This window comes from Pteropus medius, unplaced genomic scaffold, assembly GCF_902729225.1.
Source record: "Pteropus medius unplaced genomic scaffold, Ma_sr-lr_union100, whole genome shotgun sequence".
In the NCBI taxonomy this organism is placed as follows: Eukaryota; Metazoa; Chordata; class Mammalia; order Chiroptera; family Pteropodidae; genus Pteropus; species Pteropus medius.
Genome location: NW_024340696.1, coordinates 8,992,318 through 9,019,086, shown reverse-complemented (window position 1 = coordinate 9,019,086; position 26,769 = coordinate 8,992,318). Strand labels below are relative to the sequence as shown.

The 26,769-nt window shown below is 32.4% G+C and overlaps 1 protein-coding gene and 1 pseudogene across 2 annotated transcripts in view; one reads left to right on the top strand and one right to left on the bottom strand.

The window, feature by feature from the left end:
- The window catches only part of ELP4 (elongator acetyltransferase complex subunit 4), a 194,894-nt gene that overhangs the window by 103,129 nt on the left and 64,996 nt on the right, over positions 1-26,769 (bottom strand). For both annotated transcript variants that reach the window (XM_039866330.1, XM_039866328.1), the window contains exons 7-8: positions 25,028-25,216; positions 2,312-2,420 (exon numbers count right to left, since the gene is read on the bottom strand). In XM_039866330.1, the coding sequence (XP_039722264.1) occupies positions 2,312-2,420; positions 25,028-25,216 (298 nt within the window). The remainder of the gene's footprint in view (positions 1-2,311; positions 2,421-25,027; positions 25,217-26,769) is intronic.
- LOC120609701 (uncharacterized) lies at positions 14,197-14,315 on the top strand (annotated as a pseudogene).

Here is a 26,769-nt window from a genome sequence, read left to right as displayed (position 1 = left end):
CAGCTTAATGCAGTTTCTGACTGAACTAGGGGTCATTTGCCACAGATGAAGAAATGGAAGATTCTTCAGTGCGTCTCTCTGCCTGACCCAGTCCATATTTAAAAATCACCATCCAAAGACACTGATCCCTAAAAATCCAGATTTGAACAAATTAGATAAATTTTATCTATAGAACTATTTCTCTAGTATATAGTTTTGTCTGTGCTTGAATGCTTAGCAACATATGTATTTGTTTTAGCTTAAAAGGGTAAACCTCCAGGTGTTTAAGTTTAGATATGGTCCCTTCAAAAATAATTCACTAAAATATTTGACTTACTTTTTTAAACTTAAAAGAATGCAAAAGGTATTATTAAGAAAACAGCTCTCAGATACAAATTAAAAATGTCATGTGGAGCTATTTAGTAAAATATTTTAGAAATAAGAACACCATACTTTCATTTGCACATTTCTCATTTTAACCCTGCATGTGCTTGTTTAGCTAACTATTAAATCAGAAGGCCTTATAGAATGAATGAATGATTCATCAGGTCCTTATTAATAGAAACTTAATTGGTCACCAGAACCACCTATTAATCTGTGGAGAATAATTTATCCACTCAGAGATTTCAGTACAAAAATTATAACCTTTCAATCCTTAAAATGTTTTAATCAAATTAATTTTTTAGAACATAAAGTAGGAGCATTTGATATCTTGTTCCTCAAAAAATGTCATCAGTTTATCACCAATAAACACTTATAAAAATTCTCAAAAAAATATTTTACTAAATTTACAAGGTCATAATACTTACAAAATTATACTGATATAATTTATTATGGTAATAGTTAACTTGAGTTGTTTTGAAAAGAAGAAAGAAATAATAATAAGTTAAAGAAATAGTTTATCCAGTTGTAAGTCCTGGGGATATAATGTACAGCCTGGTGACTATAGTTAATAATACTGTATTGTATATTTGAAAGTTGCTAAGAGAGTGAATCTTACAAGTTCCCGTCACAAGAAAACAGATTTGTTACTGTATGTGGTGATGACTGTTAATTAAACTTATTGTGGTAATCATTTCTTAATATATATATCTCTCAAATCATTATGTTGTTGTTTACCTAGAGCTAATACAACGTTACATGTCGATTATAGCTCAATTAAAAAAATAAATCGTTTAATCTCAATAGCTCTCTTCCTACGATAATGACAATAATATATTAAAAGAATTGTATATAGGGTCGATCTGGGCATATATCATATGCACACTTAGCAAGGAAATGATCATGAGGCAAATTATTTTATGTAGCTTTTGTTCACAGCTTATGATTTTATAGGCTCTTAAACAATACTCAATAGTTAGATTGTGCTATATTATTTTTTAAAGGTTGTATGCTGACTCTCAAAGTAGTGGCAATTATCATGTAAACTATCTTATTATCTTTTTTTTGCAGACTCTAGAAATTGCCACAGTCCTACAATCACAATCTTATACAATCTTGTAACAGGCTTCAAAAAAGCTACTCAGTGTTCAGAATAGAGGTTTTCACGTCAGTATAGTAGTTCCACGATAATAATAGCATTAATCATTAATATTTACTCAGAAAAAGTAAACAGGCAAAAATCTATTATTCATCATATTCTATATTCAGTTTAGAGCTCAGATATACATAATTACCTTTTCTATTGCAATAGTTTCATGTAAGAACCTTTATAAAAAATCCTCAAATTAACCAAAAGACTGAAATACTGTTAAAAGCTTCAAAAAATATAAGCTAAAAAGCCCGATTAACTGACCTGTGTTTATACTATTGTGGTGATATTTTAAAATTTGTTCAAAACTCAACCTAACAACAAAATGAGTAGACTGAGAAAAGTCCAAATATAATCATAGATGTTTAATTTCTGAAAGGCGCTTGACTAGGACTAGGATAATATAGCATAAATTTTATTTTTAATTTATCATACAGCTAAACTTTGTAAACTATAAACTGTTATATGTTGTTATTAAAATTACTATATTTATTTCAACATGGCTAATAAGTACGACATTTTCATGGCAACTTTAGGCCACTTGGACAACAAAATGTACATCTGACTGAGCCATGACTTTTTACTTGGGTGTGACTCTTTCAGACAGTTACCATAGTCTATAGTCTTAATGTACTTTGGTGACAAGTTGCCATGGAAGACTGGCCAGGAATAGAAAACATTTAACTGATATATTATAAAATAAAATTCATGCTACTCGGCAGTAGATATTATGACTGGACAAGATGCTTCCAGGTAATCTAGAAGCAACTGGGACATGCTCTCCTCAAAGGTGCTGCTTACCATGATAATCCTTATATAATGGGTTGGTTTCTCTCTCAGAACCAATAAACGACTCCAGATGAACTACTGTATCTGACAAGTTGGTAATCCGAGCAATAATTGCTTTATTCTATAAAACAAGTAAACAAAAACACTCATGTTATATTTAAAAATATAGCATCTATACAGTGCCATAATGCCGTCTCAATGACAAATTGTAGAAGAAACAGACCATCAACACAGTGAGAGAAATGACTTAAAAGTTAAAGCTACCACAGGCCAAAAATTGGATGAAAATATGCCCTTAATTGAAAATTCTAACTCACATAGGTATGCTTTTTTAATTTGAAGAGCTGAGGGGACATACCTTAGTTTTAGTAGAAAATATAATTATTTTTCTTTGTCTTAAGGGGCAAGGTACTTTTATGCTCATATGCTATTATTTTTCAAATTACTTTGCCCATTGGCCATTAGAAAATCTGATAGACACCAGGATTCTGGAGTAGATAGTACAGTAAAACGTGTAAGGCAAGGTCGCACCGCCATCTGTCAACTGGGACCAGGTCTCAGCCCTGTAACAGCTGAGGTCCTCTATACTATATTAGAAACAAGGAAGGGTCCAGCTAAGAGGCTGCAGACTGGCTAGCTCTGGAGTCTACTGTTTTCCCTTTCCAGATGCCGCTATTTGGTTCTGGGGTAACGATAAAGGCAAAGAAAAGATGGTAGGTAACTAGCACGAAACTGGTAGCCAGCCTATCCTTTACTTCCCAACACAATCTGATATGAACCAAAAATATTGCTAAACAGTACATCTTTAAAAAGTCACATTTTAAAGTACTAAAAGTTCTAAAATATCAGAATTTCATGGCTTAAAATACAATCATTAAATAATTTTGTAGATTTTCTTGAGTTATTTTATTTAATGGAAATTCAGTATTCCTTTTAGTCCCTGACAGGATGGTAGGTCAGAAAATTGGTTTATATGCTATAACATTTTAGAAAATATTTTGTTTTGAAGATCTAGGTAAGTTGAAAAAAATTTTGTAAAATTTTATAATTTCAAAACTCCCATTTTATATTCAGGTAATGCCCACTAGTTTAAAATTAATCTTTAAAAAAAGGATGAAAAATGTAAAACAGTCAAGAAAACTTACTAGTCTGATGTTATGTCCCATTAGAGAAAAGTCCAAATATAATAAAAAATGTTCACTTTCTGAAAATTAGTGATTAATTACTAAGCTTACTGGTATTCCTCTGTTTCTTAAGTCCTCTTGTAAAGATCGTATAAGAGAGAAAAATAAAAGAGGGCTGGTCAATGTTACTTGACTTGGTATGAAATACGAAATAGCTTCTGTCACTAAACATTATGCTGAAATGACTGGTTAACTCACACCTAATGCAGTATTTGAAATTCACCCATAAGTAGAAATATGTGTTATATAAAGAATGGTTTCAGCCTTTGAATCAGTGCTCTTAACAGGAACCGGTAAAAATAATTATTCTTCATTGTCTTCAATACTTTCTATCACGTGAGCACCCAGTATAGAAAAACTAACATAATTTGGAAATGCCTATTTTTTCTAAGGCAATTTTTCATTCAATGGTGAGAAAATAATCCAGATTGATTCCTTACTTTAATTTCTGTGCCACAGGGGATGGTCCTACTCCAGGAATAACAGGGGCTTCAGAAGCCATAAACATGTTCCTCTCAATATTTCTTTAGCCAAAGACCATTATATCAAACTCATCCAGGTTGGGTTTCAGCCAGTTATTCTTCACCCAAACAAAAATGTCTGCCAGACATTCCAACAGCTGGGAGACAGTTCACAATGAGTCAACTTGAAAATGATTCATTGTGCTGAGTACTGAACAATGTTGGGGTGGGGGTGGGGTGTGGCTGGGTTGGTTGTAGAGGGTGAGAACAAGTGGGAGATGAAGAATAACCATGTGGTTCTCCCATTAAGAAGAATCTTAGATAACAACCAGCAGGCTCTTATCATTTCATTTTTAGGACAAACTCAACTGAGACGAGTACTCTTTTCATGGACCGTCAGATGAACAAGCACTTAGAAAGGCTACTGACAATATTTCTTAATCAAAAAGGTCAGATTTCCTTTTATCTATAAATAGAAAACTAGCCTTTGTACCTAAATATCTGATTCTAAAATGATAAAAGTCAATTTTTGTTAGAACTCAAATATGTAGGATTTCAGTGGTAAAAATTAGGGTTTTCTCAATTCTGTGAATAATAGAAACTGTAAGGTTTAAAAGTGGGGTTAGCTTTCTACTCTAGTGGTAAAAGGATAAGCAAAATCCTGTGTAGTTAAATGGTCAACTTGACATTTCTTTATTTCAAAGAGGGTTTCTTTCCTTAATGTAAGCTTAAAATCTGCTGGTAACCCATTTAACACCTTGTGACATTTATCAACATTACAGGTCTTTTTAAGGTAGTTTAAGGTAGTTTGTAGTTAAGGTAATTTCTATTTTGCAGAGAAAAAAACTAATGAATTGCAAATATAAAAGATGTGTATAACCTAGATTTCAAATCTCAGAAACTCATACATATATTTCATTTATTATATTTCTAAGTTCCATAGGTTTACATCATTGATATTAAGGACAAACTAAATTTTATTTTAAAAGCTTTTATAAAGTATTAGAATAAAAATAAACTTTTATCATACTATTAACATAAAATGTTATTTTTAACAGTGACCTCTTTTCTGCACAGTTTTGAAAAATAATTTATGTAATGTGGCAAACTGATTAATTGTGAAAGTTGTAAAGATGTCTGAAAAATGTCTGTAAAATAGAAAGCACTGGAAATTACACACCATCTAAGTTTCTGACTGAGATACCTTTGTTTTAAGTAAAAACTCATATAATCTTCCAATTATTTCTAAAAGTATATGAGATTTTTGGGTATGTAAATGTACATATTTTTTTAAAAAGTTAAAATAGTGTTACAGATTACTTCTGTACCTCCAAGATTCAAAGAGAGTATGGTCTGTCGATGTGATCAAACCTTAAAAACCACTCAAGTCAAAGGTCTTTCAAATCATAATACAAATATTAACTGGTCTTTTAGCTAAAGATAGATAAATTTACTTGAAAGAATCTAAAATTAATGGTCATTAAAAAAAATCCTTAAAAGAATAATGATTACAATTCACTTTAGGAGGAACACACGTTGGACAATAAACTGCCATAATATAACCCACAGTGTTCAGAAAGCTTTATTTAACATAATGATCTGAGCAGAGGCCTTGACACTGGAACTTCCACATTTTCATCCTAACAGATTCTAAGTGTTTTTATGTTATTAGCGAAGATATAAAACCTCTTTGGCCTACAGTATATGTAGTTGACAATGGAAAAGTAAAGGTACTTGTTTGTCAATTACCTAACATAAATTTAAACATAATTTTTTTCGTTACTTTTGAAGTTGTTACATTACAGTTTCCAGTAAGAAACGTTTGAATAAGGACATTCAAGATTCACCAGTATGAGTAAATTAATGATTATACTGCATGCATGGCATAATGACATCACCCAAATATATACAACAATACTGCCACTCCTCCTCTTTGCCCATCTGGATGTGAAAATCTAGGATGGCTCAAAAATCCTTCTTATACTAGACAAATATCCCTTCACTCCTGGGTGAAAGTTGTCAGCTCTGGATAGTAGCCAAGACATGACTAGGAGGGAAGCCAGAAGAGAAGAGAGCCAGTGTCCAGGAGTTTTAAGAGTTTGCTGGCAGTCTCAAATAGCATTGTATTAAGTTACATAAAAGGCTCTTAAAACTTTCTGTTGCAGTATAATTTCTTAATTAATTATTTAAGTTTAAATTTTATCAAATGCTGTTGCAAACAAAAGAGCTAACCGAATTGTCCAGTTGTATACCTTCATACTCCAATTTCACAAAAAAACTTGGGTTTTTGTTTTGATTGTTCCTTGTTTGGTTTCATCGAATATTTCCTGTTTGCTTTTATAGAATGGTAACCTCTTTTTATTAGTATACACCAAATCCATTAGATGGACTTTAAATAAAGGAAGATTAATTTAATGCTCCCTTCTAATTCAAAGCTCATAAAACCAAAACTATAAACTTTGTTAAGAGATAAAAATTCAACTACTGCCAAATAAAGTTCCCTCTGCTTTTTAATATAAATAGTTCAGATACCTATTTAGAGTAACCAAGTAACAATGAGAATACCTCAAATCCTGAACTTTCTTAAACCTAATTATCTCAACAATATAAAAAATATAGTTTGTACCAATACAAAATATATTTCCTGGAAAAAATTTAACAAGAGAATTAAAAGGTAATTAACCAATCACTCTATTATCGAGAAGCTTGAAAGGAATAAACCAATTGACATAAAGCGTTTATGCAATGCCTCAAATAAGAGTTAGTTCTTGGGTTATTCAAATAGGAAAGACACCAAACAAATATGAAGAGGAGGACAAACATCAGATCACTTCAGATTTGGGACTACATAGTATAAAAGCACTATTAAGCTAATGTTGAAAAATTAAAGAAATATTTAAGTTGCTTTATGTTCGACTCTACTACATGACATGATGTATGTGTGTGTGTACTCAACAACTCAAGTTATAACATTTTTCTGAAAAACGACATGCATAAAAACAAGATCATACTAGAAGTATGATCTCTTTGTAATGTAATAAAAAAAATAAACTTGGATAAAAGAATAAATCTAGAGGTATTTAATGAGGTATTTGTTTTTCCATGCTTAAGGTCTTTATCCTATAGAAATCAAGACTATGAAATAATAAAATTGTTTATATTGTTTGTAGTTTTTTACAAACCTTCCTTTTTCTTTGCCGGAGTTGTCACTTACTTCTGTGGATTAAATTTTAATTTTATTTCAAAAAACTGATAGTACGGAAAATAATTCTGTTCATAATATTTTAAGAAAGAATATAATTTATCAAATAAAATTATACTAAGAAATATTTATACTACTACTACTATTACTACCCTAAGGAAGGTATTAATTAAATCTGTCCAGATTTAACACTGAACTTTATTCAGTCACACATAGTTAATTTTAAAATATACAGGAACTTTTTATAAATTTAAAAAATCCTGACTGTAACATTCTCTTGGTAGCATAATATACTGATATCCGCATAGAGAAATCATAAAACAAACACATTTTGGTTCCTTTTTCTAATGCTAAAAACATATCCACAAAGGAACTAATGGTAAATATACTTAACCTCAAAGCCAAAAGAAATTGCTGAGTTAAGTTGCCAAATTTTTCTAGCAATGGAGCCAAATTTTTTTTTGTGTTTTCTAACTGATCAAATACTTGGTATTCTAAGTTTTGGTATGAAAATGTTGGTTCTTTAAAATTGAAGCACTGTTTTTAAGAACATAATTTTCAGAAATGTTATTTATATTTGCACTGACCTCAAATACAATATGCTTTGCAGAACATTTATTTATATCAGTTTTCTTTTTCAGTAAATTATTCCATTAAACATTAAAAAAAATCTTACATATTCTGAAAACTCATAAAGGGGGTGAACAAAATACTGTAATGAATAGGCTGAACAGAATAATGGTTTACTATTTAAAATAATTTTAGGCATTTTTCATAAACTATACATAATCTATTTTTATATTATAGAAATTATTCATATAGATTATATTTTTGCTTAAAATGTTTTATGGATAACAACCTAAATTAGAAATTTATCGCTTACTACTTTATTCTTGAAACCATTAAAATGCAATTCACAGATGTCCAAAAGCTCACATCCTGCCTGGAAAAACAATTGCTAATATTCAAATATCAAATAGAGCATCTAGCTGATGTTTATGATGCAGTGGTAGGTTAAAGATACTAAAGTTTAAAATCAGCTTAGAATAATCCCATATTGAGTATAAAATTATAGCCTGTCATCAGGAGCAGGCTGACAGAGCCAGGTCCAGATGGGAGACTGGCTGGGAAAAAAGCAGAGGCAGGTGGGAAAATGATGGGAACCTGATGGAAGACAGGACTACTCCCTCTGCTGGCAAGGTTCTCACCTGCTCGAATTTTTAACTAATGCCTAGCTTATCTTTAATTATTTAAGATATAACCAATAAATTATGTAAGGTGTTCTTTCTTCAGCTGGTTGTCCTATGTTTGTACATTTCCAAACTTGTGGCATCCTAATTTTCATCAGATTAATTTGTCAGAAATATAAAGATCCTGTGTATCACCAGGAGGTCCAATTATTTATCTTGTAATTAAATTGCATCATAAAAATAAGCAAATGTAGCATTGCTCTTATAATATAAGGCTTTCAAAAATTAAAAATGCCTTTGAATTATGTTTGTCAATATATACCTCTTCACGAAGACAAAAAACTCTTGGGCTAAAGACTTCATAATCTCTTTCTTGGGCTCTGCATAATGCCCCGTAATGAAATAATATAGAAATGAACCATATAAATCAACTATACAGGGAACAAGGAAACAGCATGTCACAGCAAAACAGCATAGATGTACAGCGCCAAACCTATCTGATAATCTAATGATCTGAGTTTACAGATATTATGTACTAATATGTAAGAAATTAAGAACTGACATTTACACAAAAATTTGTTAAATTTTACAGAAACATTATTCAATATTTGGTTTTCAATGTAAGTTAATAGCTGCAGCAAAAACATTTAGTAAAAATCTGTTCCAAGATTTTGGACTACAACCAGAAGCTCCCAGAACAGGAGGGATCAGCTTTTTCACCCACTGTTCTCATCTGAATCCTGGCTTAAAAGCTATTCCAGCTCCCAGCTTTCCAGAAGGCTCCATCCCAGGAATCCCTGCCTGCCATTTGGTTTGCTGATTTTAATCTCTCAGGACTTTCTTACAGTGGCTCTACTATGCTGAATTGGCACTTGCTTCTAGAAGTGAGTTATTATTAAACCTGTAGGTCAATTGTGGCACTAACAACTCTTTGGAAGCTTTCAGCCACAGTGTACAATTTGCTAGTCTAATTAAATATTAATTCTAAGTGTTACATTTTGTGGCTAAGAGCTTTTATTTTCCATCACCAGCCTGGGAGAGAAAGAGGTTACAAGGCTAATTTAATTTCCCCCCCACCCCCCACCCCCGTCCTCTCAAACATTAAAGATTAACTACGTAGAGTGCGAAAACATTAAAGAAGCAGGAACTCTTTATATAATAATAATGTAATTAATAGCAAAGGGCTAAAACATAATGTTAGGATATAATATATGACCTGGTACTTAAACAACGTTGAACTATAACTAGTCACGAGCATGTTTTGTTTCAACACTAAAAAATAAGTATCATCTTTTTTTTTGAAGAATCTTTCTTCAAGGGAAGGTATGCATTCAAGTATATAAATAGGAGTAATTCAAAACTTACATTTGCTCATAGGTATTTTTCAGATAGCTTGTAACACCAAAGATAAAGAGTTTAGTAATTTTATTTGTAAAATAAATGCAAAATTAAAAACTTGTACTTCTTTTCAGTATACAAAAAGTGATGTAGTACAGGATGGCCCATTATAAAAATGTCAAAGATTCTTTCTCCTTTTTTCTTCTACCATGTTCTAGTGGACTGAACACAGAGATCCCTGCCTGCTTTTGCTCCCAGAACATTTGCGTCCATGCCTGGACACTGGGCATTATAAAGATTATGCCGTCCAGCAGCCAAAGATTCCATATGTCCAAACAGATGACTCAATCTCCATACAGTGATGAGACATTTCTCCATTTCTATCATTGATACATTTGAAAATTTTGGCTCTAAGTAGTACTTTAACAACCACCGAAGAACTACAGTATGACATGCAATATGAACTATAACGCCACAAAATTATTTTAGAGAGAGCAAACACATTTAAAACAAAAATTATTTTTCTTTTTATGGCTTACTGAATATGCTTTGGTTAGATTAAATATAACAAAAGGTTTCAAAATGGTAATTTTTTTCTTTTAAAGATGCACATTTATCATGTTGACAATTTAAAATGTCCTGCTCTTATTTAATACGAATATTTACAATAAGATAAAATGGTACATACACTGTTACTAATGCTCTACATAGACAGAAACTTATACATAATTTTGAGTTTATGTAAAAAGTTTCAAATCTCCTTGATGAAGAAAGTAAATTAAATACATATATATAATGCACACAAACTAAGATTAGATTTAAAAAATCAATCAGATACCAGCATGTGCAATGTGAAAGAGAAAAAAAGAAAAAGTGGAGCTATAAGTTGAAACAGGGTTACGCTATTTGTTATTGTAAAGAAAAACAGATTCTGTTTACAACTCATCAGACTCATATGAAATTAGTAAGTTTTCAAAGACTGGAATTTGACAAATATAGTGTAAAGTTAATATGGGTTTAATATGATTCAGCTCTTTTTTTTAAAAAACTGCTTTTTTTAAATTTTACAAATGTTAATTTCTTATAATCTATTTCAGAGTAGCTGAGAAGATCTAGAAAAATTAAAGGCAGATTTTCAGTTTAGAATATCTTGATTAAGGAATTTATAAAAAATTGACAGCCAGAATATTTGATTTTATCCTTTCGTAATTGATAGTTATGATCAAGAGATTAAATCTGTAATTGTCATTCTTAAATATTCTCTTTAATAAAGCATATTTAAAAGACCACTTAAATAGATTGTTATATGACAGAAGGTGGTATTATGCTTTCCTATAAATATGCTCATATCAACAATTACATTAAATATATTTTCCAAAATTTTTAGTCATAAACTCACAAAAGCCCGTTGTTCCTTCACCATGCAATTATTCTTAGTTCTTGTTTTAAGAATAAAAGATTTCACACTGAGAGAAATTCACAAGGCCACTGGAGTCCACATTTCATAATCTCATATTAGTGGTTAGTTCTAAAGCAGTCTATTGCTTAACTTATAGTTTAGCTGCTAAAATACTCAGCGTGAACACCAAAGTTTATGGATGTGAAAAGATTTGTTCTGAATTTCTTTACATTGAAACATACTGTATCACTCACTTCAGCAGGTTCAAAGCTATAATACATTAATATTGTAGAAGATTAATTTGAAAATACTGTACATAAATTAACACACTAAATAAAACCTTATTCAATTTTCAAGAGACATTATAACAAGGCGCTTTCTTCTTGCTTTTCTTCAGAAAAGTAATTTTCCTTGGTATAAGCTAACATGCCGGTAATAGTTTTCTTCAATGAGATAGCTCGGAAAAAATTCCACGGATAAAATTGTTGGAAAATATTAGTTATAGATAAAAACTTAATAAAACTATTAATTGAGCAAGTGCCAATGATAGCCAATAAAAATACGTTACAGGCCAGTTTCAAATCTGTAATCTTTTCTAAATAAAAGAAAGTTTAAATAGTTTACCAACAAATGTTCTGTAAGCAAATACATTTAATGCTGGCAATACTTAGAATTATTCTAGAATGAAAAAATGTTATTTCATACTTTATTATCAATAATGTCAAAGAAGTTTTTATTCCTGTATTATTAGGTTGTTATGTTTAAAATTTTTTAAAAGTGTAGATTATGACAGCTTGACTAGATTAGCAATTATAAAAAGTAAATTTTCTTTCTGAAAGTTATAAGAAAGGTATATATGAAAAAAATCTTTCCTTGTTTTAACATAATTCTAAATGCTTCAATATTTCCTGACAATTTCAGGTAAGGGTACTTTTATCAATAAAAATACAAATAAGAATGACCCCTTATAGATTGTATAAATAAAATGCATAAGCTAGGGAAATTTATTTTCCTATTGCCTCACCATGATATCATGAAACTAAGTTTTTATTTCCAAAAAGAATGTTATCAGTCACCATTTTTCCCCAAGAACACAACTTCGCTGGGAATTGAAAACAAAATTAATTTAAGAGGCATAAAATATTTGTATAATTTATAAATGGGAACTGGCTTACTATTAGTGAAATTTGGGTGACAAATTTGGATGACAAATTTCACTAATAGTAAGCCAGTTCCCATTTATAAAACCAAAAAATATTAAAGTTTCATATCTTGCTAGATTTGGAAATCAAACCGTATCCTATTGTAACTGCTTCAAAGTTATCACTTTGCAAAAAAAATTGTCATTAAAAAGTTTCAAAGGTATTTGTCTTTCTCTGACTTACTTCATTTAGCATAATATCCTCTATCACTTTGTAAGTTATATAAACGTCCAATCACTGTGTTATATACCTGAAACCAAAACTGAATGTTGACTGTAATAGAAAAAAGAAGTTTCAAAGAGTACGTAAACATTTCTGTTTACAACAGCAAACGGGAAAAAAGCAACAGAATGTTCAGTGTTGCTGAAATATAACAACCTTTAATGTGGTAATTTATACTTAAGTTTTAAAAAGCAGAAATAATCTTATACTTAAGATAATATGTAGTAAGAGTTTCAAGGTAGGTTTTTAGTTATTTTTCTTGGATGTAATCTTTCCTTTTTTTCCCCAATCGACAACCTTCACTTGACAACGGAGTTTTGAACAGTTGAGTTGTGAGAATGTGAGCAGCTGTTGTTATTATAACTAAAGGTCTGTCTACTGCTTGAGTCTGAGAGACCACATGTTCGGCTGTCCTCTCATCTTGCCATCCTCACCAATTAACTATTAACATGGAGGGCTGTACACATGCTCTTGGGGGCTCTTTAACAGGCTTCTTGGCGAGTGGAACAACTACACAGCAGGGATCTGGGAACTGAGTAATGCTGGAATATAGGGGAGCCATCCGTAGTTCTGCTCCTTCTAATGACACTTTACTCCATAGTTCAGCATGTAACAAAGTCTGTATTTAACTTGGCCATTTTCACATTCATTTTCAATACAATGTCTTTGTGCAGATACTAAAACTATATTCTAGAAAGAAACAAGATGAGGAATACTACTACTTCACAGGGAAAATTGTTTAGGACTATACATATTTTTAAGACATAATGTATATATTTGATGCCTAATTTTAGTGTTTCCGTAACAGATATTTAGAATTTATTTTTACACATTTGTTTATATAGATGCTTATTTTTTCCTGTGCTGTTATAGAGATAATCTTTAATTTAAAGGAAATAAAAAAATTTAAGTTCAAAGTTGTGAGGCTGAACACAAAATATTTCAAATGCAAATATTTAAAAATAATTCTTTCTCATTCTACTTGCAAAAGTCTTGTTATAACAGTAAGTTTAAGTCAGTTTTAAATCTGTCATTATTTTACCTATTTTAACTTTTTACCCTGTTTGCAATTTCCTTAACTATGTGTCCCTTTTCTACAATGAAATTAAACATGGGAAGCATGCCAAAAGTATAATAAAGGGTAACTAATCATTACTGTACAAGTCTGACAGAATGCTAATAACTAAAGTAAGAACACCAATTGGCTGTTACACCAATCTAAGAGATATAGATATTTCATATAACATTTAATCTAGTGTAACTTTATATAACATATTCAAATAAAAGTATCACAATTCTATTATGTACAGATGTTTAATTATATGATGAAATTTCCAAGGATATCAAACTACATTTCTTTTTCCTGCCAGAAACTACTTTACTATCAAATTCCAAGCTCAAGTGTGCAAATACCTACATATATTAATTTTCTGCCCCATCCACATTGTTGAAAAACCTCCACAGGGATAGGGGCGTTGCTTGTCTTGTTCACTACTATATCCTCATGGGTGCCTAGAACAGTGCCTGCAATAAATATTTGTTGAATAAATAAGTTAAATTATACTTAGTCATTCAGTCACTATTTAAATTCTGACTTAAGGGTCTGCACAAATAGCACTGGTTATAGTGGACGGGAAGTTGATATATGATGTTAAAGAGTCATGCTACAATATGGTGTGATATTATTAAGACTTGGATGGTCTACGGCCATGCCACCCTGAACAAGCCCAATCCCGTTTGATCTCAGAAGCTAAGCAGGGTCGAGCCTGGTTAGTACTTGGTTGGGAGACCACCTCGAAAGACCAGGTGCTGTAGGCATAAAAAATAAAAAAATAAGGGATTGTAAACTGACAAGGTCCTTGCAATCTGTGAGGTCAACTAAGGGTTTCCTTGCCTTAAAAAAAGACTTGGATGGCCATCTGACTTCACCCAGGCCTGCTGGTCTGTCTCAGGACTAACCTGAGAAGACCCTGTCAGTGTCTTTCATAGAATGAGTCAGAAAGCTAAAAATTTCTTATGCTTCAATGGACTGGTACATCTTATTTTTTGTAGCCTGATCTCTATAAATTCTCAGTTTTGGAGGTCTGTTTAAGTGATAATAGTGAAGATGACAATTGTTAACATATATTGAGTGCCTACTATGTGTCAGCACTGTGTCAGCCCATGTCACTGCTAATCCTCTCAATTGGATATTCTTTGCCCCGTTTTTATAGATGAAGAAACTGAGGCTCAGAGAGTTAACACTTGACTAAGACCAAATAACTGATTGGGTTTATCTGCCTCCAAAAGCCCAGGATCTTTCTATCGTTGATTATGATGAATATTACTTTGCATTCAGAAACAGTCTGTTTCTTAATTTTGACCAGATTTTAGAATTCCCATAGAATAAGCAGTGTAGCATGGTGGTTAAGAGTATAATTAGAGGGAGATTGCTTAGGTCTCAATCCTGCCATTCAACTAGCTGTGTGATCTTGGGAAAGTCACTTAAATTTTTTGTCCCTTATTTCCTCATCTGTAAAATGGAGATAATGATAGCATCAACCATGTAGGGTTATTATGAGGATTAAATGAGTTAATATTTGAAAAGATCGTAGGACTGCAACTGGCCCATAGACATCACTATGTAAGTTTTGACTAAATAAATTCACAGTCCTCTGGTTCTGTGTATTCATAGGTCTTTGATAAGCTTTGTAAACGTACTGCTCCTAGTTCTTATTCTTTCCTTAGCCTAAACATGGTGATTTTCCTTGCCAGTCTTTCAGAGTTATTAAGAGTTTTATCCCCTATTTATATCAGACTGGTTTAAGCAAACTATTAAGTTTCACATTTTCTCCTAAATATTTTGATATACAAAACAAATACATGGTCAGGTGTTATGTTCAAAAAGCAAGGAAATAATTTATTTGCTTTTTTATAGCTCAACTAATATTAGGGCAAGAAGACTACTATAACTAGGCAAAACTGTCTAGAGAAGAGACTTTTGTATAACCCTCACCAAAGTCTGATCCTATGTTTTCCTATTTCCATTTCAAAGTAGTCTTTTTACTGGTATTTTAAACTATATCTATTGTAGTTATACAAAGATTTAAATATATCAGCAAAGTACCAAAATCTACACATTGCTTAATGTTCAGACATCCAGTCCATCTTACCACTCAATCATTATTTAATCACTGGTGTAGCTAGGGTGATTTGAGGTCATTTGATAGTATTACTGCTGTACTCCTTACTCAGAGGCTAGAGGAGTCACTGTCACAAACATTCACAATAGATTGGGAATATCTTCTCTAAATAATAAAGATGATCACTACCAAAATGGTTTTTGAAAAATTTTTCACTTTTTCTTTTTTTTTTGGAATACATAAAAAATTACATGTATACATGTATTTATTTTTTAACTGTTTTTCTTTGCTTTACAATTGTACATGGAAAAAAAAAAAAAAGCTTCCATCTTTTTTATCCTCCCCTGTCTAGAATATAACTTTTTGCTTCATCTTTCACAGGTACTCATTTGTCCAAGATTTTACAACCATTGTTTTCTCTTTAAAAATACTGAGTAACAACTGGCCTGTTAGCTCAGGTGGTTAAAGTGTGGTGCTAAAAACACTGAATAATGTCGATGTTAGCCTAGAACTTTTTTCTCTAATGTAAAGTTAACTGCTATCACAGGTAGTTAATAACTCGAGACACATAAAGATGTAGTGTAACAGAGAGGAAAGGGTCTAATTTTTAGTTAAACAGATATGAGCTTGAATACTAGCTTTAAATGTGTAATAGATGTGTGACTTTGGAGAATCACTAGAGTTTAATCTTCTTTGCAATTGGCATCACACCTAACTTGCAGAGTTTTTGTGATGATTAGGGAAACTATATAACCTCCCAGTGAAGGTGGTGGGAGGTTTGGAGTCAGGGAAAGATGAGTTAGAAGATGACTGGCTCTGCCACTTATTAGCTGTGTGAGCTTGTGAAAACAGAGGTAAAGGTTGTGGTGAAGATGCAAAGACATAATACTTGTATCATACTTGGCATGTAGTGTGTGCCTGACAAATATCTGTAGTAATAGCATACATGTAGTTGTAATACGAGTTCTAGTATTTTCACTGGTATCTGTTCTAGGTTTACGCATCACCTTAATCAAGAATCTCATTAAATTTAACCAAACTATTATTAAAGTATTAACTTTATAATGACAACATTATTAACAATGCAAATAATATAAGGATGTGTACAATGTCTAAGATGATTAGAGAAAGGAGCTTCCTTATAATATTTGTATGACTCTAAACTCATAATAATAAGTTAGGTTGAAGCACAGTATGTGAAAATCCCTTAAAGGGATACTGAGTTATCCACTTACAACTATTATAGACAAGGAGTTAAAATTCATTTCTTTATGTCAAACCCTTCAGTCATAAAACTTGAAATATATTGTATATAATTAATGTAAGTAAATGACATTTTAATAAATTTGCCATTTATAGATAGGGGTTGGGAATATTAGAATAAAGATACTAAAATCATATAAATTTAAATAAATAATCAAGTAGTTTCAACAATTGGGTATTAGAAATAATTTCCCAAGTAAGAAGCAATATTCTTTTTATTAACATTTATTGAACATATAGAAAAAGACTAGGTACTGTGCTAGGAATTTTTATACTTTATTGCATTTAGTAATTTATAACCCTAAGCAAGCTAAAAGGAAAATTATAAATATGTGTCCCTGCCTTTGGGGAGACCACAATGTATTAGATATATCGAATTATATGAAATCATATGTTTGAGGTGGACAATATGTACTTTGGTAAATAGTAGTATCATAAAAAGAGAACTAGTGAATGTAAAGTATGTTAACGTATAATTAGGATGTTAATTAATAAGGCCAAAGGTGTTTGAGAACACTAACTAAAGCATAAAAATTCAAATCAGAATGCATTGATCCATTAGTAAAATATAAAACTATGAAAGTTTTAGAAGAAAACACAAGAAAAAGACCTTAGAGCAAAGATTTGCAAAATAGGAGGAGTGGGGAAGAGAAACAACTATTAAAAAAATAGATATGTTAAACTTCATCAAAATTAAAAACTTCAGATACTGTTAAGAAAAGAGAAAAGACAACTCACAAACTAGAAGAAAATCATTGCGAAGTTGTACCTAAAATATATAAGAAAAATCAAAACTTGATAACGATGAGACAATTAAAAAAAAAAATGGCCAAAAGCTTTAGACAAAAGATATGCAAATAGCCAATAAGCATATGAAAAGATGATCAACATTATTAGTTATCAAGGAAATGCAAATTATCACAATGTCATATTTTGCATGGACTACAATGGCTAAAATAAAAAAGACTGAAAATGAAAAGTTTTGGAGAGATGTGATTCCCAGAGAGGTGAAAATACATATTTGCACAAAGACTTATACATTATTGTCACAGTGGCTTTATTCATAACAGCTTCAATCTGGAAACAATTCAAATGTCCATCAGTAGATGAAAAGATAAAGAAATTGTGGTATATTCTTACAATAGAAAACTAATTAATGATACAAATAACCCAGCAACACATACAACACTGTGGATGGTGACTGATATTAACCAGTGTGATTTTTTATATTATATAATAAAATGTGTAAATATTTGGAAGATCTACATAACTCAGTGAACCAATACTATCCAAATGACCAAAGAATAATATTTCAGTATCTTGAAAGGATAAAAGACCCATTATAAAGTGCAAGATAAACCAATGACTGTTAGCGTAGCATAGCCTGAAAAAATTCATTAATATAGTTTTTGATTCCACATTGCAATTAATATTTATGAAACTATTACTTGTCAAGTTTCAGTACATATCTAAAAAGAATATCCACAATTATATGAAAAGGCTATTAAAACAGTCCTCCCTTTTCCAACTTTTTCTGTGTAAGGTCAGATTTTCTTTTAATGCTGCAACCATAACGATGGATTTTTTAAAAAGTTGATATTAGAACTTGCTGTTTTCTACTATGGAAAAACGTAAATCAATGTTACTCATCTTGCTAAACTTTTTTGGAAAATTGTTATTTTTCACAATCATGTAATCATTTATTATTATTTTAATTGAATTCATAAATATTTTAAATTTCTTAGTTTTAATTTATAATATGGTAAATATCAACACATATAACCCAAATGAATAAAAGTACTCTGAAATCCACAATATTTTTTAAGAGGTGAAGAGGTTCTGAGATCAAAAAGTTTGATAACCACTGGACTAAAATTGTGATTTGGTATCTTCATTACTATCAAATCCATCAACTATTTTATAACTCATCTTTTTTTCAACAGCTTTGTTGAGATAGAATTCACATGCCATCCAATTTACCCATTTAAAGTAATTCAGTGTTTTTATTTAGTATTTTCACGGATATTTGTAACTATCACCATAGTCGATTTCATAACATTTTCATCACCTCAAAACAAACGAGTGACCCTCAAACCTTTTGCATATCACACCCCTTGTGCCCCAGGTCCCTCAGTCTTCCCACACCCTAAAGTCCCAGGCAACCATTACCTACTTTCTGTTTCTATAGATTTCCCTATTAAGGACTTTCATATGAATGAAACCATACAGTACGTGTTGTTTTGTGATGGCTTTTTTTTTACTTATAGCATAATGTTTTCAAGATTCATTTACGTTGTAGCAAGCATCAATATTTCATTCTTTTTATGGCCAAATAATATTCCATGACATGGATATGACACTTTTTACTTATCCAGTCATCAGTTAATGGACATTTGGGCTGTTTCCCATCTTTTGGCTATTATGTGCAAGTTTCTATGTAGACACATGTTCTTATTTCTCTTGGGTATATACCTAGGAGTGGAATTGCTAGGTCATATGGTAACTCCAAGTTTAAGCACTGAAGAAGTGCCAGACTGTTTGCCAAAGGAGTTGCCCCATTTTACATTCCCACTAGAAAGATAAGACATTTTCAATTTCTCCACATCTTGCCAGCACTTACTATGATTTGAGTTTTGATTCTAGCCATCCTCTAGAGTATGAAGTGGGATCTCATTGTGGTTTTGATTTGCACATTCTTGATGACTAATAAAGTTGAGCATCTTTCATGTGCTAATTGACCCTTAGTATATCTTCTCTGGAAACTGTGTATTCAAATCCGTTCTACATTTTTTATTGAGTTATATGTCTTTTTATTATTGAGTTGTAAGCATTCTTTATATTGTAGGTGCAAATTCCTTATCAAATATGTGACTTGCAAATATTTTCATCCATCCTGTGGGTTGTCTTTTCACTTTCTTGATGGTGTTCTTTAAAACACAAAAGTTTCTAATTTTGATAAAGTCCAATTTATCTATTTTTTTCTTCTTTTTAATTGTGCTTTTGATGTCATATCTAAGAATCCTTTGCCAAATCAAAGGTCATGAAAATTTACTCCTAAGTTTTCTTCTAAGAGTTTTATAGTTTTGGCCCTTACATTTAGGTCTTTGAACCATTCAGAGTTAACTTTTGTACACAGTATGAGGTAAATGTCCAACTTCATTCTTCTGCATGAGACTATCTAGTCCCATGCCATTTATAGAAAAAGACTATTCTTTTTCTATTGAATAGCCTTGGCGCTTTTGTCAAAAGTCAGTTGACTATACATGTATGGGTTTATTTCTGAACTCTCAATTCTGTTCCACTGATTTATATGCCTATTCTTATGCTAGTACTACAGTGTGTTTTATCATTGCTTTGTAATATGTTTTGAAATTGAGAAATGCAAGCTCTCTGACTTTATTCTTTTTAAGAATTGTTTTGGCTATTTAAGTCCTTTGAAATACCACAGGAAATTTTGAATCAGTTTGTCAACTTCTTCAAAAAAAGTCAGTGGAATTTTGATAGGGATTGCTTTGAATCTATAGATCAGTTTGAGGAGTATTGTCATCTTAACAATTTTGAGCCTTTAGATCCATGAACATGGGAAGTTTTTCTATTCAGATTCTTTTTAAGATCTTTCAACAACATTTTGTAGTTTTCAGAGTATAAGAAGTATTTATACTTCTCTTGTTAAAATGATTCCTACATATTATATTCTTTTTGATGCTATCGTGAATGTAATTGCTTTCTTAATCTCATTTTCAGATTATAACACATTTTTTAATGTTTACCTCCCTACTACAGAGTTCCCGTGTCTTTCATTCATTTTTAAATTTCCAATGATATATACAGTGGGTCACAGTACATATCATTTACTCAAAAATGGTGTAGAAGAAATAAACGAATGAGTAAATGATTAAAGATAATAAACCACTGCTTCAATAACTAAATTTGTAAAAAGTACAGATTTTTTTTTTCCAATTTGTTGAGGATTTAAGAAACTCTGATGTGAAAAGTCGAATTTTTTTTTGATTTAGATCTAATTTTTATTTTGTTAAAATTTTGTAATTATTAAAAAAGTGCTACCTTGAACAGCAGGAAGTTGCTATAGTAACTCTCAAGAAGCTCAAAAGTGTTACTGACAATGTATAGAGGTATGCTATTAATTATATCCTTCCTCTGCTTGTGAAGGAATATGGTGTTATATCAGTAAATTTAAAAATTTTAAACGGTCACTTAAAATAGCAACTTTTCCTTAAAAGCAGATATGAAACAAATGCAAATACTTTTACTATAGATTAGAGGCAAGTTCAAGGATTGTGACATGTTTCACAAATTTCATAGCCCTCTAAGTCTCAGCTTTTAACACCTGGACAGTATATTTTAGGTAAAGCATCTTCAAATGGCATTTATCTCCTTGGAGAACTCCAAGTCCCAATTATATCGAGTATATTTCTGTTAATTTAACTAAATGTAACATTCTCATAGACCCTTGCAGTCTCACAGAGTATAGCCCTTGTTTCTCAGATTTGCTTCAACAAATGTCATTTCAGTTCAGACCTCAGTTGCAAAACAGAGGTGATACTTTACTTGGTCAAAGGCAGGAGCCCAGCTCAGATTAGCCTAAGTCTAGCTCTAAGATTAAAGATTTGAGACTTGCTGGCTTCGAGAGGCTGACTTCCAGAATAAAATCCTGTTATAATTCTAGCAGAGTTTTCCTATAACGCAGTTCTGAAACCCAATTTTCTGGGTTCAAATTACAGTTTCTCAAGTATTGAACCTAGATGTAGTTTCTTAACTTCTCTGTACCTCGATTTCCTTATGTGTGAAATGTAGTTAATAATAGTATTTACATAAAAATTCTATGGGAACTGTTAGGTCCTGACTTAAAAGTAAATAATCTGTATTTGTTAGCTGCTCTTGTTATTGCTATTATTGCTATTTCCTAGAGAAGTAAATCAAAACAACCTCAAACTTCTCTACTATAAAAACTATTTCGAATCAAAGTGTTTTAGTGTATGCATTTAAAAAAAAAATAACATAAAACCCGGATTCCGGATCACGATCCTCTCGGCCACACCACCTCCCTCTGTACGTGGCGTCGCTGCTGCTTCCCACGCTCAACCCTGGACTCCCCACTTCGGCCATGGCACCCAGCCAGCTTGCCTTATTTAGTGTCTATGACAAAACCGGCTTTGTGGAATTTGCCAGAAACCTAACTTCTGTTGGTTTGAATCTGATAGCTTCTGGAGGGACTGCAAAAGCTCTCAAGGATGCTGGCTTGGCAGAGAGGTCTCAGAGCTGATGGGATTTCCTGAAATGATAGTGGGACGTTTGAAAACCCTGCATCCTGCAATCCATGCTGGAATCTCGGTTGGTAACATCCCAGAAGGTAATGCTGACATGGCCAGACTTGATTTCAACCTTATGAGTTGTTGTTTATAATCTGTACCCCTTTGTGAAGACAGTGGCTTCTCCAGGTGTAACTGCTGAAGAGGCTGTTGAGCAAATTGATACTGGTGGGGTAACCCTGCTGAGAGCAGCACCCAAAAACCACGCTTGAGGAGTGTGTGAACCAGAGGACCATGCGGCAGTGTCCACAGAGATGCAGAGCTCCCCACAGTAAAGACACCTCCCTGGAGACTAGATGTCAGTTAACCTTGAAGGCTTTCACTCATACAGCACAATATGATGAAGCAATTTCAGATTACTTCATCATAAGCATAGTAAAGAAATATCTCAGATGCCCTTGAGGTATGGAACGAACCCACATCAAACTCCTGCCCAGTTCTACACTGAAGCCCAAGATTTCCGTTACAGTTCGAAATGGAGCCCCTGGATTTATAAACCTGTGTGATGCTTTGAATGCCTGGCAGCTGGTGAAAAAATTCAAAGAAGCTGTAGGCATTCCAGCCGCTGCCTCTTTTAAGCATGTCAGTCCAGCACATGCTGCTGCTGAAATTCCACTTTGTGACGATGAGGCCAAAGTCTGCATGGTCTATGACAGGTACAAAACCCTTACATCCTTATCGACTAACTGCATATGCAAAAGCAAGAGGGGCCGATAGGATGTCTTCATTTGGTGACCGTTGCAGTAGCTGATATATGTGATGTCCCTACTGCCAAAGTTATCTCCAGAGAGGTATCTGACGGTATGTTGTCCCAGGATGTGAAGAAGCAGCTTTGAGAATACTTTCTAAAAAGAAAAATGGGAACTACTGCGTTCTTCAGATGGACCAGTCTTACAATCCAGATGAGAATGAAGTTCAAACTCTCTTTGGTCTTCGTTTAAACCAGAAGAGAAATAACAGTGCCATCAACAGGTTATTATTTAGCAATGTTGTTACCAAGAATAAAGATTTGCTGTAATCTGTGCTCCGAGATCTCATCGTGGCCACCACTGCTGTCAAGTATACTCAGTCCAATTGTGTGCTATGCCAAGAATGGTCAGGTTAATGGCATTGGAGCAGGACAGCAATCTTGGACACACAGCACATGCCTGGCCAAAGATAAGGTGAAATTTTGGTGGCTTAGACATCACCCACAAGTACTCTCAATGAAGTTTACAACCGGAGTGAAGACAGCAGAAATCTCCAATGCCATCAATCAATATATTACTGGAACCGTAGGTGAAGATGAAGACTTAATAAAGTGGAAAGCATTGTTTGAGGAAGTCCTGAATTATTAACTGAGGCAGAGAAGAAGAAATGGATTGACAAACGTAGTGAAGTTTCTATCAGCTCTGATGCCTTCTTTTCTTTCAGGGATAATGCAGACAGAGCTAAAAGGAATGGCGTGACATATATATTGCTGCTCCATCCAGTTCTTTTGTTGGTGCAGTTGTGACTGAGGCTTGCAATGAACTGGGGATAATCCTCGCTCATACGAATCTTCGCTCTTTCGTAACTAATTTCATCACACATTACTTTAAGTTTTGTTTATGTATAGGTGAAAAATCATGTGGGAAATGTAAAAAATACTTAAAAATATTAAATATTAATAATGAAAATAACACACAATAACATTAAATGTTAAAAAAATAACATTTACCACTTTATCCATTTTTAAGTATACCATCCAGTGATATTAAATATGTTCATAATGTTGTGCTACCATCACTATGTACTACCTCCAGAACTCTTTGTACCCAGTAAGCAATAATTCCCCCCAGTCCTTGGCGCCCACTGTACTACTTTATCTCTATGATTTTGACTACGTATCTTATATCAATGGAATCACAGTATCTTTTTGTGAGACTTATTTCACTTAGCATAATGGCCTCAAGATTTATCCATGTTGTAGCATATGTCAGAATTTCCTTCCTTTTTAAGCCCGAATAATATTCCATTGTAATATATGCCACATTTTGCTTATGTGTTGATCTGTTGATGGATATTCGGTTTGCTTCCAAATTTTAGCTGTGAATAGTGCTGCTGTGAATAGTGCTGCTGTGAACGTAGGTTTACATATATCTCTTCAAGACCTATGTTCAGATAAGCTTTATGATTAATTAAAAGATATCACAGCAATAGTCAACCTCACATCACAATACTAGCGAGTGCATAACAAATCAAAGAAAAAGAATTTAAAAAAATGGACTGATCATATATTAAAACCACAAATACACAAGAATTTAATAATCTAAATAAAAGACATTTTGCCACTCTGAAAGACATTATAAGGTGGAGATTTTTGGGTTTAGGCCCTAAGCATCCTACTTAAGAATCTGTCAGAGGAAAATAATTCAAGGGTAGCAAAAGAAAAAGCTACTAGGACCAGAGGCAGGACAAGAGATGGAACCTAGGGGACCAGGGTAAATGGGGGGATTCAAGAGGTGGAGGAATCCAGCCCCACTGTCTCTCCCTTCCCTCTTCCATCTCAGCTCCAGCCTGGCCTCTTCTTTTCATCCCTCTCCCCCAAAACAGAAGCTGTGGCCCTGGCCATGTCATCGTGTTCCTGTGTTCCCCCACCCTTCCCCCCTCCTTTTGTGAAGATCCCATTACAATAAATTTTAAATAAAAACCTGAAAAAAATTTTTAAGCATCTGAAATCTCTTTTATCTAAGAGGCATATGAAAATAATTTATCAGACTCATAAAGCATTTATATTTTTCTTTTCATTATATACTGCTAGTTAGGGAAAAAAGTGGTTTGGAAAAATTCTTACCTGGATAAGATGTGTTGGCATTGTGATGATACAGGCTGAAAGAGAGGTTCGCAGAAGACCACGGAGAATGTAGAGGAACTTGGTGAGGCTGTAACTGTTGTCACAGTTTTCCGTACAGCAAACGTCATCTCCCCACAAAGGTGAACCAAGATTCTGAATTCCTATTCTTAAAATGTTTTTCTGTTTTTTCTAAAGGAAAGAGGTAAACACATTAAGATCTGTTAACCAATAGGATACCTCCTTTACTTTGCCAGTTCTTATTTTTATTTATAATAAATCAAGGAGATAATGCCAATAGAGGCGGTAAAAAGCATTATGTGCAACAATAATAAGGCAATATAAGGAAAATCTATATTACGAGAATATAAAAAAATAACAGAACTGATTTTTTTCCCACTTTTAGAAAATTTGAAGAGTATCATAAGCTTCAAGTTTTTAATTATTTCTAAATTTTAAGTGACTACTCTAAGAATCTGTTTGAAACAGTATATATAACAAATCACAGTTAATAATAAAGAAAATCTAGAGTGCTTAGAAACCATTATTAGTATTATAAAATTCTCTGTCTTTCAATAAATGATAAATTGCTCGATATTTCTCACTTAATTCTACCATGACCCCTGCCTGATATTTTGTTTGAAAGAAGTTTAAAAATGTATGTTTTGGTTTTACACTTTACACTTGCTTCTATTTTTGCTTCTTGCAGCTATTATTACAATAATCTAAGTTCAACACTTTTCATAAAACAACATGTGAACATTTAGAACTCAAGCTTACTAATATTAAGGTCATAATAATAGTGACTGATATTTATGGGGGGAAAAGAAATGGTTTTTAAATAAAAACCATTAAATAAAACCTAGGATGATTGTCAAAAAGTGTTTGCCAATAGATGTATTTATAATAAGTTCTACTGTTTGGATTATTCTAACTAAACAAATGTTTTGTAAATGCTTTCCTTGGCAATCCAGCAAAATTTCTGGGCAAAGGAAGGAGATCTTAGCAAAACCTGGCACATGGAAATAATTGGAAAATCATTATTACGATTCTGATGGGAAAAATAAGATTTAGCTCTTAAAGCAAAGACTTGGAACATGTGTCACTTGACAGTATGATAACTGATGAAACCATACCTTAAAATATACCCCTTGCTACTGCTATAAAATATCACTAATAAACTTTATTATCCGACTAGTTATTGCCAAACACAATATATCTCCTTGATATTATACAGATAAAATTTGAATTTGTGTATTCCTTTTCAAGGAGAATTTATCAACAAAGAAAAGCAAACAAAATGAATAAAATACTGAAATAATAGAAGAAGAAAACCTAGGTGACAGTGGTTAGTAAGATGAGTAAGAGAGACCCATAGTCTGGACTGTTCAACTCAACGGATGTATGATTCTAGGTAAGACACATACATTACTTAGGGCTTAGTTTTCTCAGCTCTAAAACAAAAACGATAGGATAGAACATTGCTCTATGAGACCATATAATACTTCAAATATATAAAGTGACACCATGTCCTGGATAAAACTATAGGAATCAGATTATGGAAAGAGGACTTTAGTCTAAGCACAATTGAAAAAGCTTCCTGACTCCAAGGACCTAATGCATGATGACACTACCAAGGCAGCTGATCTAATTTTTCTTTTCTGATTGTATTAAGGTTATGATAGACAACCACCTAGATACCGTATGTTGTGATCCTAAATAGCTCATAAAAAATTTCTTTTTAC